Here is a 12,274-nt window from a genome sequence, read left to right as displayed (position 1 = left end):
CTAAACCCTTTGGTAATAAGGTGAAGTATGAACTAAAGTACATAGTGCCAAAAATTGTTAGGGTGTTTTTACTAATTAAATTACAAATTGCCTTATCAAAAGTTAAGTGTTGCATGTACATGGATTTACATCTAGATGTTCTAGCAATGCAAACACTCGTGAGAAAATGTGGATTTTAAAAAAATGAAGTGTCGCGTGTAGAAAATCCAAAGTATGTGGTATTAATCCAACTGGACCTTGCATAGAGAATAAAAGAGATAGGCCGATCACATGAGGGAACGGGTGTGCTCATCAGTAAGGTTCCCGTACGGCCGTCTACCACCACATAGCCTCACGGGTGGGTCGCTCTGGGCCATTCGACGGGGATGACAATGTGTGTGTGTAGGGGGGCCGTCTCCATGCCAAACTCTGGATTCAGTTCCTCCCTCCCGGATGATACGGTACTTCCGCCAACTCTTATGGTGGAAAGAGGAATCTACTCGCGCGCTCGGACCCGGTGCCGCTTCTCGCCCATGGACCGCCGCATTCAACCCTGACCTGCGGAGGGAAGTGGATTCCTACACAGGAAGGACATACATCTCGCCTGGCCACACTTCTGTCAGGGCATTTTTACTAATTGCACGAAGTGGAGGTAGTCTTATCAATTTCATCGGCGGAGGGGGTACAAACTAAAAAAAACGGTATGGCTCTCCCAGGATTCCACCAAAAGCGTAGATATTTGGTAGGTTGCTCGGGAACGTTCGCGCCAATGCGAAATACCACACCAATGCGCGAACATTTGCGCGGGAATCGAGTCGTTTCTCTGTTGGTTTGAAAGAAGAGGGTTAGCCTTCATTTATTATCTAAAGCCTCCGATGAGTATGTTTTGCACCAGAAATTGGAATTCGATATTATTTGGGAAATGCTGGTCTGAAAAGAAAAAAGTGTATATAATAAAGATGGTCGGCTGAAAAGCTGGGTGGGGACCCAAACACACCGGGGTTTCAGTTCCAAAAGAGGGAAAACCGTGGGCTTTGGTTTTGCTTGGCGAAGCTGCCTTCCCTTCCATGGAGTCAAGATCCGGGCGTCGTCGACTCCGTTCGTCCCCGCAGATTGCTGGTGCTCCGATGGAGGTGAGGCCGGGGCGTCGCCTGCGTTCCGCGCAGCCGCAGCTGTGTAGCCCAAGAGGCGGTGGCGGCGAGCCGGATCACATCAGCTTCCTCCCGCAGGAGCTCCTCCTCCTAATCCTCACCCTCATGGGATGCGCTGCAACCGCCGCTCGCACCAGCGTCCTCTCGCGCCGGTGGCGCGATCTCTGGACGCATCTCCGCCAAATCTCCTTCAACAACCTCGCGCCGTCGATTGCAGCGGCGCTCGGCCGTGTCCGTGGCCCCCCGGCCGCGGCCGCGGTCTCCCTCCTGGAAGTCCGCATCCCCAGCAGCATCAGACATCCCGGACCCGTCGGCACCACGGCCACCAGGCTGCTCCGTGCCGCTGTGCGGCTGGAGCCGGAGGAGATCGTCCTCAGCTTCCCGTGGGGCGTAGAATTCCAAGACCGGCGGAACCTCGTCCGGCTGCCGTGCTTCCAGCGGACCAAATCTCTCATGATGGAAAGGCTTCTCTTCTACTGCCCCGACGGCGAGTTCACCGCGCTCCGGACGCTGTCCATCTCCTACGGCCTGGGCGGCCTCCACAGCTTGCTCCCCCGATGCCCGCACCTCCTCGTGCTCAGCCTCAAGTTTGTCAACGATGGCTTCGGACTTGTCCAGAACGGGTCGATCTCACTCCACCTGCCATTGCTGCAGGAACTTTTCCTTGAAAGCAGCATAATGTACGCAGATGCAGTCGACATCGTCGCCCCTCTGCTGAAGCGACTCACGGTGTCCTTCGGCACATACAAGCTGGTCAGCAGCTTCTCCGTCTCGGCGCCGATGCTGGAGAAGGTTTCGTGGCATTCGTGGTATTTGGGGGACGGGAGCATCGTCCGGTTTGGTCGTTGGAGCCTCCAGAAGTTGTGGCTACACACAGGAAATACACAGGGGCAGCTTCCTTCTTCGCTCCACATTAGTGCCTCTGCCTCCAATGTATGTATCTATCATCCGCTCATCTCCATTTACTCAATTTATTACTGGAACTAGCAAAGTGGCAATTTTTCAATCCACATTAGTGCCTCTGCGGCTCTGCCTCCCATGTACTCCCTCCTTTCCTAAATATAAGTCTTTGTAGAGATTTCACTATGTGGACTACAGACGGAGCAAAATGAGTGAATCTACACTCTAAAATGCATCTACATACATCCGAATGTGATGTATAGTGGAATGTCTACAAAGACTTATATTTAGGAACGGAGGGAGTATGTATCATCCACTCATCTCAATTTACTCACTTTAATTTACCGGAACCAGCAAAGTGGCAATGCCGGGATTACCTTTGAAAAAATATTTTTGTCTCTTTTTATCTCTAGACAGAATTGTACAAATGATATATGTATATCCTGTGAATGTTTTTTCAGAGCTCCTGGTTTACTTCCAATGAAGACAACTTTGCCCAGGAGATAGAGAAGCACCTGGTTGCTGATTTCTCTCTTTTGGAGCTACGTCTCCTCAAAGCCGGACATGTTTTTGGAGCACTGGTGTTTCATCTCCTTGGGATCACCCGTATTTCTAGAGGTATACAGAGGCTTAAGATCGTCCTAGAGAGATCGCGGTACGTAACTAGTTCTCCCCTTTCATACTATTATATCTCAATAATACACTGTGTAGTAGTAATTTACATTTAATTTTTGGTTTTAGCTGAAAGGAAAATGCTCGTCAAACTGTTCATGTCAACCCACAAACTGGAGATCTCAAACAATCTCCTTAACTGCTCTTGAAGAAGTGGAAATCAATGGCTTCGAAGGACAGGAACATGAGTTTGATTTATTGAAATTAATACTCAAATGTGCACCAGTGCTTAAAAAGATGATACTGCAACGTTCACCGGAGGCCTCATCTAATAATAGTGGAAGCACTAAAATATATGACATCTGCAACACCTATTCTTCAGTGGAATTCTATGTTTATGAGAGCTCGAGTGAGTATTTATTCGGCATCCAAGATCAGCATGCTCCTATATATATGAAATAGAAAAGTAAATGTTAATTCTTGTTAGTTTTCTCGAAACCTAATCTTTCAGTCCTTTTCATGGTTAGGGTGGTTGAAATGTGGTAGTATTGACATCCCAATTAGAGTTTAGTTGTGCATGTATCCCAGTTATTGGCTAATTTATCTTGCTATATTTATCCGATTTTGTGTGCCCACACCTTCATTTTTACAGAAATATAAGCTCTGGATATATACTAGAGTTGGTGATAAGATTTGTTTTTGTGTGTAGGCTTCCTTACGTTTTTTGCCCTTTTGCATTCCTCTGTTTACCGTGCCCTTCTGTTGTGTCTGTATTCAAATTTATAGTCTATAGGTGAAGTGGTATCATCTGATTTTATTGACCATCCAATTTTGCACATGTTATTTAGTTCCAGTGAGATTTTGTTTAGCATGTACCGTGGTATTTGTTCCTGCTGTCAACATGTATTGCATTTTATTTGCGAGTGACAACAATCATTACACATATAACAATTCTACAATTGCATGGGGCGATACTTACTGGAGCTAGGTTTCAATATGTCTCTTTTGCAGGGCTAATGCATGGCGGCCTAATTTATCCATTGACATGATTCATGTCCTTACATTGGCGGATTCAAGTGCTCATCGACAAAAAATCATCCTTTTCCCATTCTGAACAATCAATTACCCATTCTGAACTTATCATGTGCATGTTGTATTACCAGTGTATTGTAGCTCTTTATATGGAGCTCAGTTAAATCTTGATTGGTTTCAATGCACTCAACCTATGAATATTATGTTAAACCTGCTGTTTTGATTGCCCTATGTTCTATTACATTTTACCAAAATACCAGCGGCGTCCCATTTGGGGCCGGCGCCACTAATTATCTACACCTATATGGGTTTTCCCACTAGTGTAACCTCTGGTATTTTCATTTCAGCCACCATCCACAGATCCATCTACCGACATGTGCGATCTCATCGCCGCCACTTGTCACTTATTAACCATCTAACGCCATGTGTGATCTCATTGCCACCTCTTGTTGCTATGGTCGACCTTGCCCTTAGCGCCACCTCTGTTACCCCCTTCCGTCGATGCCTCTCGGTGACACACCGGACAGCGGGCACTAAGCGGAGACAATGAGCACGAACTTCCTAGGTTCTTCCCATTAAAAAACCAGGCAACTTGTGTGTAGACAGCCCATGTCTTGCTAAAACTCACATTATTGTGTAGACAAAAGGAATGAAAGGGGATTGTTGGAAGAACCTGGCACTTGCTAAAGAGTAGTGTTTTGCTCCACTAGTCTACTGCATCGGTATTGCATCGCACCTGGTACTGGAAGCATAGCTAGAACCCGAGTCCAAAATTCTAGGGCTTTGTCACTCCATCAGAGTTGAGATCTAGCCTTCGATGGAGGTTAGATTAGGGCCCTAGAGTTCCACCCAAGAGCGTGATAGTGCAAGCTACGAAGCGAACCGCCTCAGCACTCTCCTTGAAGACCTACTCTTCATTGCGTTCTTTCATCGGATGCATCACCACCACCATGCGCATCAGCGTCCTATCCCGCTAGTGCCATGATGTTCTTTGGGCCAGTCTTCACCAAGTCATCTTTCGCAGCGGCATTTTCAACTCCCTTAAATTGGCGCTCGATTGTGTCTCTCATGTGGTTCCCTCCTCGAGATATGTGCCCCACGTAGTAGGATAAATTCTGAGGTCTAGCCAAATCCAAGAAGTGTTCGGACATTACGGTAGCTTTGGAGGTACAATGCATCTTCCATTTTACTGCTGGAGTTGTGTCTTGGTAAATCTAATGGTTAGAACTCTTTTCTTGAGAAGGAAAGTCAAACCTTTCAGCCTCTCCAAATAAGCATAATTTTACAAGGAAAAATGAGTCAAGTGTCTAGACCACAAAAATCAGGAGGCGTCAGTTTTGGAATCCAATAAAGAATGGCAAATGTAAGCTCCTCCATCAATTACCACGGTCCTATCAAAATACGATCTATACATGTCTGCCGCGAAAGAAGTGCATGTTGTCAATGGCTGAAGCCACGGTTGCGCCGCTTGCAAACCCACATGCCACCAATAGAATGGCTTCCTAGTGCAAGCTAATCATTTGCACGATAGTCGTCAATGCCAATTATGGAGGGCCATGGAGGTGGACATGAGGTCGAGGCCTCCAACGTTTAGGAAGCCACTCAAGTCGCCTAGAGGAAACTGGGTTTGTTGCCGCAGCGGCGAGTTGGGGTGGAGGAGGAGATAAACTCTAGGGTTTAGTAAGGCACTCAAGGCCGCCGACAAGAAAGAGGCTGATGTATGGAAGTTCGTATAATAATGCCCCTCTACCCAATGGAATTTACAAAACAACACCTATATCGACGAGATTGGCAAAAATGCCACTGGCCGAAGCGCAACCAAGTGACACATGTCTCCTCCCGCCATCGCCAATGGCGGATAGTACTTCCCACCATATCCTTTGGCAGAAGCAACCTGCTGCATTGGCTTGTTGCAAAAGTGGGAGCTCCAAGGGACGCGCACGCTCAAAACTCTTTTTGTCTTTCTATCATAGGGGGTGGCGGAAGACCGCAAAATCTAGATTCCCTATGACGTGTTTATTCTCGGATATGTGATGTCATCTGCAGATTTTTTTGGCGGTCTTATACACAACCACTATTTGTTTTCCATAATTATGTTCACATTTATTTCGAGTAATGGGAAATAAGATACATTATGAGATACCATAACTCAAATTAAGATACAAACGAATGTTGAAATTAAAATATATAACTAAAATTAAGATCGAACCAAAGGCTCAAAACTACAACTAAATTCTACTGAGTCAAAAAGGACAACTTCCGTTTACCATTGTCACCTTCTTCTGTTGTATTTGCATAGTGTTCCCCCTATCTCCCCCTTCCAATGCATGTCCGCCTCATGAGCCTCCTTCTTGTGACGTTCCACCTCCTTCATGCAACATGGCTTCATTTTTCTTGATTAGCTCACGCATGAAACTCAGTTTCTCTGAACTACATCTTGCAACTACCTCTCTTGCTTCGCTTGCTAGCACCGCCACCTTTTACCGATGCTCGTCCTTGTACAAGATTTTATGGCACATGATCATCCTATCATGATTCTCGCAAAAAATAACAATAATTGTTATGGTTACTACAAAAATTAACATAAACAAAAACTTGTCTCACCATTGTCATTGTCGCTAAAACTAAGTGCTGGATTTTTGTACTTGGAAGTTGGTCGGGGGAACATTCATATAATTGGTATGCATGAAAAACTTCATACCCAACCAACTCTAATATTCTGTGGAAAATAACCCACATATATAGAGGATCAATTCTAGATCCTTTGGATAAGTAGGGTGTCGAACCCAATGGGGAGTAGAAGAAATTGGTTGATAGAAAGAAATAACTGCAAAAGTTTCAAGACTATTTGTATGTTTGTTTGATCAAAAGAATAAATGGGAGAATCTAGATTGCAATAAAAGTGTAACAGTGCAGCAGGTGGCCCAATTCTAAATTGCGCTAATGACAAGCTGGTGATATTACTTATATGGGTCAAATCATTCTCGAGGACGACATGATATTTTCACCTAGTTCCAGTAATACTAACTTTGATTGCTTTGATAAGTGTTGTGTGGTGAAGCCGAACTTATGTATTGTTCTTACAAAATACATACTTTTGATTATACCCGCAATGCAAGCATCCACAAATACAGGCGAATAAATAACATAACATCTAACCATCATTAAAATTCTGGATCCCTGATAAATCCGTATGAAATACTCCCTCTATCCCATAATATAAGATGTTTTTGCAAGCTAACACAGCTTGCAAAAACGTCTCGCATAGTACGATGAAGGGAGTAATTAACAAACTTAGGACACACTAATATTTGTCACTCCAGTGATCCATCCTAAGAAAATTTATCAAATAATGCTCTCTTCTGGGCCGAGAAAGGTGAAGTGATACGCAATAGTGGTTTGCACATCACCAAGGGAGAATTACAACACATCATAATATCAACACATTGACACTACAACAAAACATGTCAGTAGGTACGCTTTTTCTAAGACGCTTTTTTATTCGCCTCTACATTAGGAAGTACCTATTATGTAGAGACACTTTTTAGGATGATGTGCATAGCGTCACAAATTTCACCTTTAGAGGTGGATCACATTCTTTATTTTTTTCATGTGTAGATATGTAGCCACGATTTTTTAGACGTTTTAAAAGACGACACTATGGCTTAGAGAAGAATTTAACAATAATCTATAATATTTTCTAGAGTAATAACATATAATCTTGTGATGGTAGGCTGTAAATAAAACCAAACTAATAAAATGGACAAAACACTAATCGGAAACGACCTGCCCATCTCTGCCAACAAATGAAACAGAAATCTCTTGACGAAACTCAGTTTTTTTTCGGTTGAAACACGGAACAGAAATCTCTTCGCGCGCACCTCCCAGACCTGGGAGCCCCTATTTGACGCCCTTTGCGTCAAATTGTCAGCATGACGCACAGAGAGTAAGTCTGACTGGGTCGGCCCATCGAGTTCTAGCGCGGGACGAAAAAGAGAGCAGGAAAAGGAAACGTGCGCAACCGAGGATTCGAACAGGAGACCAACTGTGTACTATAACACGCTCCAAGCCAATCCAGCTAAGCAAATATTATTGTCAATAAGGCAGTGCATAGCTTAAAGAACTAAACATCAACGTAGAATCGGAATGGTCTACTGTAGCGAACCAGAACTAGTACTATAGCAAACCGAAAGTAGCTATTGTAGCGAATATGAATTAGTTTCTGGGGTGAACTTTTCTTGATGTATATTTTGACAAAGTACCAACATGTCTTCAATTCCTGAATAAAACCGGAGACAAGAACATTTTTTGAATATGTGAACATTTTTTTTTGAACTTCTCTATGGTTTATAAATTATTTTAATATCCATAGATGCATCAAAATAAGCAAACAACACATGAAAAACAGAATCTGTCAAAAACAGAACAGTATGTAGTAATCTGTAACTAACGCAAACTTCTAGAACTCCAAAAATTCTACCAAAATAGGAAGTCCTAGCAAATTTGTCTATTGATCTACAGCAAAAGGAATCAACGCAAAAGCACGTTTCTGTGAATTACTAAAAGTATTTTTATGCGCGAAAAGTTTTTGTTTTTCAGCAGAATCAAATTAACTATCACCATATGTTATCCTATAGGTTCTAGTTGGCATAAACACTAATTAAACCATTAAAACACATCTAAACAGAAGGTAGATGCAAAATTTATTACTAAACAGAAACAAAAGCAAAAAAACACAAAGAAAATTGCGTTGCCTCCCAACTAGCGCTATCATTTAACGCCCCTAGCTAGGCATAAAAGCGAGGATAGATCTAAGTAGTGCCATAATAATAAGATGGATCACGAAAAATCATCTCATATTCTCTACGTTCAGCAGCAAGTTTTCTTTGAGGCAAGCAAAAGTAATCAAAAGGGCTAAATTTAATGGGACAAAAGTCCCCAAGATCGATCTCAGGAGGTATGGGTTCCCCTTTGGCCCTTCATATTGCACAACTAATTCATCATTATAAGCATTCTTTTGGCAGAACTTCGTGAGCCTATACTCAAGAGAGTATCCTAGCTCATTGTTTCGAAGAGTAAAATCATTATTAAGTTCGGAAATTCTATCAACTAGGACATTGGTAGGAACCTTTTTTCTAAGGTTTTCGTTAAAAGCAACATAGTCCAAAGATTGAAAACGCCTAATTTCCTCTTGATCAAAGAGGATCGCCTCTATGGGAGGGCGGGCGGCGTCCACCCTATAGTGCGCAAAGATTTCTTTGGCCTCTTTTATTATAAATCTAAACTCATGTGCCAAAAAGATAGTAGCGGCGCGCTTAACAGAAGAATGCTGAATATTGGAAAATTCCAGGAAAATTCTTTGTACGCAAGGATGCATATGCATAAATTGTCTTTCAAGATCAACTACAAGCATGGTGATAGCATCCACAAGACTACTAGTTCTATGAAGAATAGAACCACTCATAGAAGGTAAAGCATCAGCACAAGTAAAGAAATCTTGAATAACCCCTTTTCCAATAATATTACCACTACCGATTCAGAACTTTTTAGTATGCAAGATAAGGGGTTCTTCAACAGGAGCATCAGAATTTTACATGTTATCATTATTGTCCATATCGACGATAATCTCCCCAATTTCAAACATAACGGCAAACAAAAGCGAGGAGGAAAAAGAGGGCAAGCGAAAGTGAGAGGAGATTGGGAAAGAGGGCGTGAATAAAACGGCAAGGGTGAAGTGGGGGAGAGGAAAACGAGAGGCAAATGGCAAATAATGTAAATGTGAGGGAGATGAGTTTGTGATGGGTACTTGGTATGTCTTGACTTGAGCGAAGACCTCCCCGGCAGCGGCGCCAGAAATCCTTCTTGCTACGTCTTGAGCTTGCGTTGGTTTTCCTTGAAGAGGAAAGGGTGATGCAGCAATAGTAGCGTAAGTATTTCCCTCAGTTTTTGAGAACCAATATATCAATCCAGTAGGAGGCTCCTCAAAAGTCCCACGCACCTAGACAAACAAACAAGAACTCGCAACCAACGCAGTAAAGGGGTTGTCAATCCCTTCATGGCCACTTGTGAAAGTGAGATCTGATAGAGATAATATGACAAGATAAATACATTTTTGGTATTTTATGGTATAGATTGGAAAAGTAAAGATGCAAATAAAAGTAAATTGAAAGCTTATATGATAAAAGATAGACCCGGGGGCCATAGATTTCACTAGTGGCTTCTCTCAAGATAGCATAAGTATTACGATGGGTGAACAAATTACTGTCGAGCAATTGATAGAAAAGCGAATAATTATGAGATTATCTAGGCATGATCATGTATATAGGCATCACGTTCGTGACAAGTAGACCGACTCCTGCCTGCATATACTACTATTACTCCACACATCGACCGCTATCCAGCATGCATCTAGAGTATTAAGTTCATAAGAACAGAGTAACGCATTAAGAAAGATGACATGATGTAGAGGGATAAAGTCATGAAATATGATAAAAACCCCATCTTTTTATCCTAGATGGCAACAAATACGTGCCTTGTTGCCCTGCTGTCACTGGGAAAGGACACCACAAGATTGAACCCAAAGCTAAGCACTTCTCCCATTGCAAGAAAGATCAATCTAGTAGGCCAAACAAAACTGATAATTCGAAGAGACTTGCAAAGATAATTTAATCACACATAAAAGAATTCAGAGGAGATTCAAATATTTCTCATAGATAAACTTGATCATAAACCCACAATTCATCGGATCTCGACAAACACATCACAAAAAGAGTTACATCAAATAGATCTCCAAGAAGATTGAGGAGAACTTGGTATTGAGATTCAAAGAGAGAGAAGAAGCCATCTAGCTAATAACTATGGACCCGAAGGTCTGTGATAAACTACTCACAACTCATCGGAGAGTCTATGGTGTTGATGTAGAAGCCCTCCATGGTCGATTCCCCCTCCGGCGGAGCGCCGGCGAAGGCTCCAAGATGGGATCTCGTGGATATAAAAGGTTACGGTGGTGGAAATAGTTTTTCGTGGTTGCCTCTGATGTTCTCGGGGTACGTTGGTATATATAGGAAGAAGAAGTAAGTCGGTGGACGCCCGAGGAGCCCACGAGACAGGGGGGCACGCCTAGTAGGGGGGGCGCGCCCTCCACCCTCGTGGCCACCTCGATTGCTTCTTGACTTGCACTCCAAGTCCTCTGGATCACGTTTGTTCCAAAAATCACGCTCCCGAAGGTTTCATTCCGTTTGGACTCCGTTTGATATTCCTTTTCTTCGAAACACTGAAATAGGCAAAAAACAGCAATACGGGCTGGGCCTCCGGTTAGTAGGTTAGTCCCAAAAATGATATAAAAGTGTAAAGTAAAGCCAATAAACATCCAAAACAGGTAATATAATAGCATGGAACAACCAAAAATTATAGATACGTTGGAGACATATCAGACAGCCATACAGACTTACCCGTCGGTGTCCTTGTCCCACGCTGAGCGGCGCTCTCGGGTGCTCATGACGGCTGCGGGAGAGCGGGCTAGAGGAGGAAAGACACGGGAGAGAGAAAGAGAGGGCCAGGGGTCTGGCGTCCATAGCGATGTCCAAGCGGCGGTAAGCAGGCAGGAGGTGGCCTGCATGTGCGTGCGCGGCGACCACACACCTCGCGTCCTTCTGGCGCAAGGTGGGAGACGGTGTCCGCATTGGTGGGCTGGGCCGCCTGGCTACTAGGCCGAGGTAAGCTACAGGTAAGTTCTGTCCTTTTCTATATTGTGTTTCTGTTTTTTTTCTTTTGCCACTATTTCAATTTCAAAAAATGACAAAAGCCCTTTGAATATTTTTTTATGTTGCTAAATGGAATTTTCCAAATGGACATAAAATATTTCAAAGTTATTTGAAAATATATCCTCTATATTATGAATACAAATCCAAATTGAAATACAATGATGATTTAAATTTAGTGCCCAATATATTCCTTAAAAATGTTCACTATTTTTGGTTTGGATCCAAACCCTTGCCAAAATTGTGAAACATTAATGAAGGGTGTTTTGGGTTAATTGAATGAAATTTTTAGGGTTCTTGCCCTTTATTTAATTTTGAGGCTTAGAGAATTCCCTCAATTCAAATTTCAGAAGATTAATATGATGCATGAATGCCTCTGATGCAACTAATTACAAACATTATTCTAGGGCAGTGACATTCAAGCCCAAGTATCCTTCAAGTATCACTCCAAAGGAAGTCGTTGTTGATCAACTCAATGCTAGCCCAAGTATCCTTCAAGTATCACTCCAAAGGAAGCCGTTGTTGATCAACTCAATGCTACTACTCAGCTCCTCCTCCAGGGCCCCTAAGATCATCTTCTGCTCAAAGTGCTATTAGTCCAACGAGTAGCATAACACCATATTCTGCTCCAAGGGAAGATGGACCTAGTTCATCAAGAGGTGTTTGTGCTGGACGACCTATAGAGAAGAGGATCAAGAAGAAGACATCAAGGATGGTGTAGCATTTGACAGCTAGTAGAAACAATTGGTTTGTTTTTAGTTGAACTATTAAGTCATCTCAGTGGAACTTTGAGTGTTAATTAAATTGTGAAGTCATGTCTGTTGAGCTGTGAGTGTTAAA

At 42.9% G+C, this 12,274-nt stretch overlaps 1 protein-coding gene across 1 annotated transcript; it reads left to right on the top strand.

The window, feature by feature from the left end:
- Positions 1-1,007: 1,007 nt before the first annotated feature.
- On the top strand, positions 1,008-3,897 carry LOC123162269 (uncharacterized). Its single transcript, XM_044580044.1, has 4 exons — positions 1,008-2,063; positions 2,492-2,685; positions 2,772-3,051; positions 3,654-3,897. The coding sequence occupies exons 1-3, from the start codon at positions 1,047-1,049 to the stop codon at positions 2,773-2,775; spliced, it is 1,215 nt and encodes a 404-aa protein (XP_044435979.1). The 5' UTR covers positions 1,008-1,046; the 3' UTR covers positions 2,776-3,051; positions 3,654-3,897.
- Positions 3,898-12,274: the final 8,377 nt, after the last annotated feature.

Source organism: Triticum aestivum, chromosome 7B (assembly GCF_018294505.1).
Source record: "Triticum aestivum cultivar Chinese Spring chromosome 7B, IWGSC CS RefSeq v2.1, whole genome shotgun sequence".
NCBI lineage: Eukaryota > Viridiplantae > Streptophyta > Magnoliopsida > Poales > Poaceae > Triticum > Triticum aestivum.
Note: the sequence above shows the minus strand (reverse complement) of the source record. Positions and strands in the feature narration are given on the sequence as shown.

Coding starts and splice junctions, on each gene's coding strand:
- LOC123162269 (XM_044580044.1), top strand. CDS start 1,047: ATGGAGTCAAGATCCGGGCGTCGTCGACTCCGTTCGTCCCCGCAGATT. Junction 2,064..2,491: donor TTAGTGCCTCTGCCTCCAAT/GTATGTATCTAT, acceptor ATGTTTTTTCAG/AGCTCCTGGTTTACTTCCAA.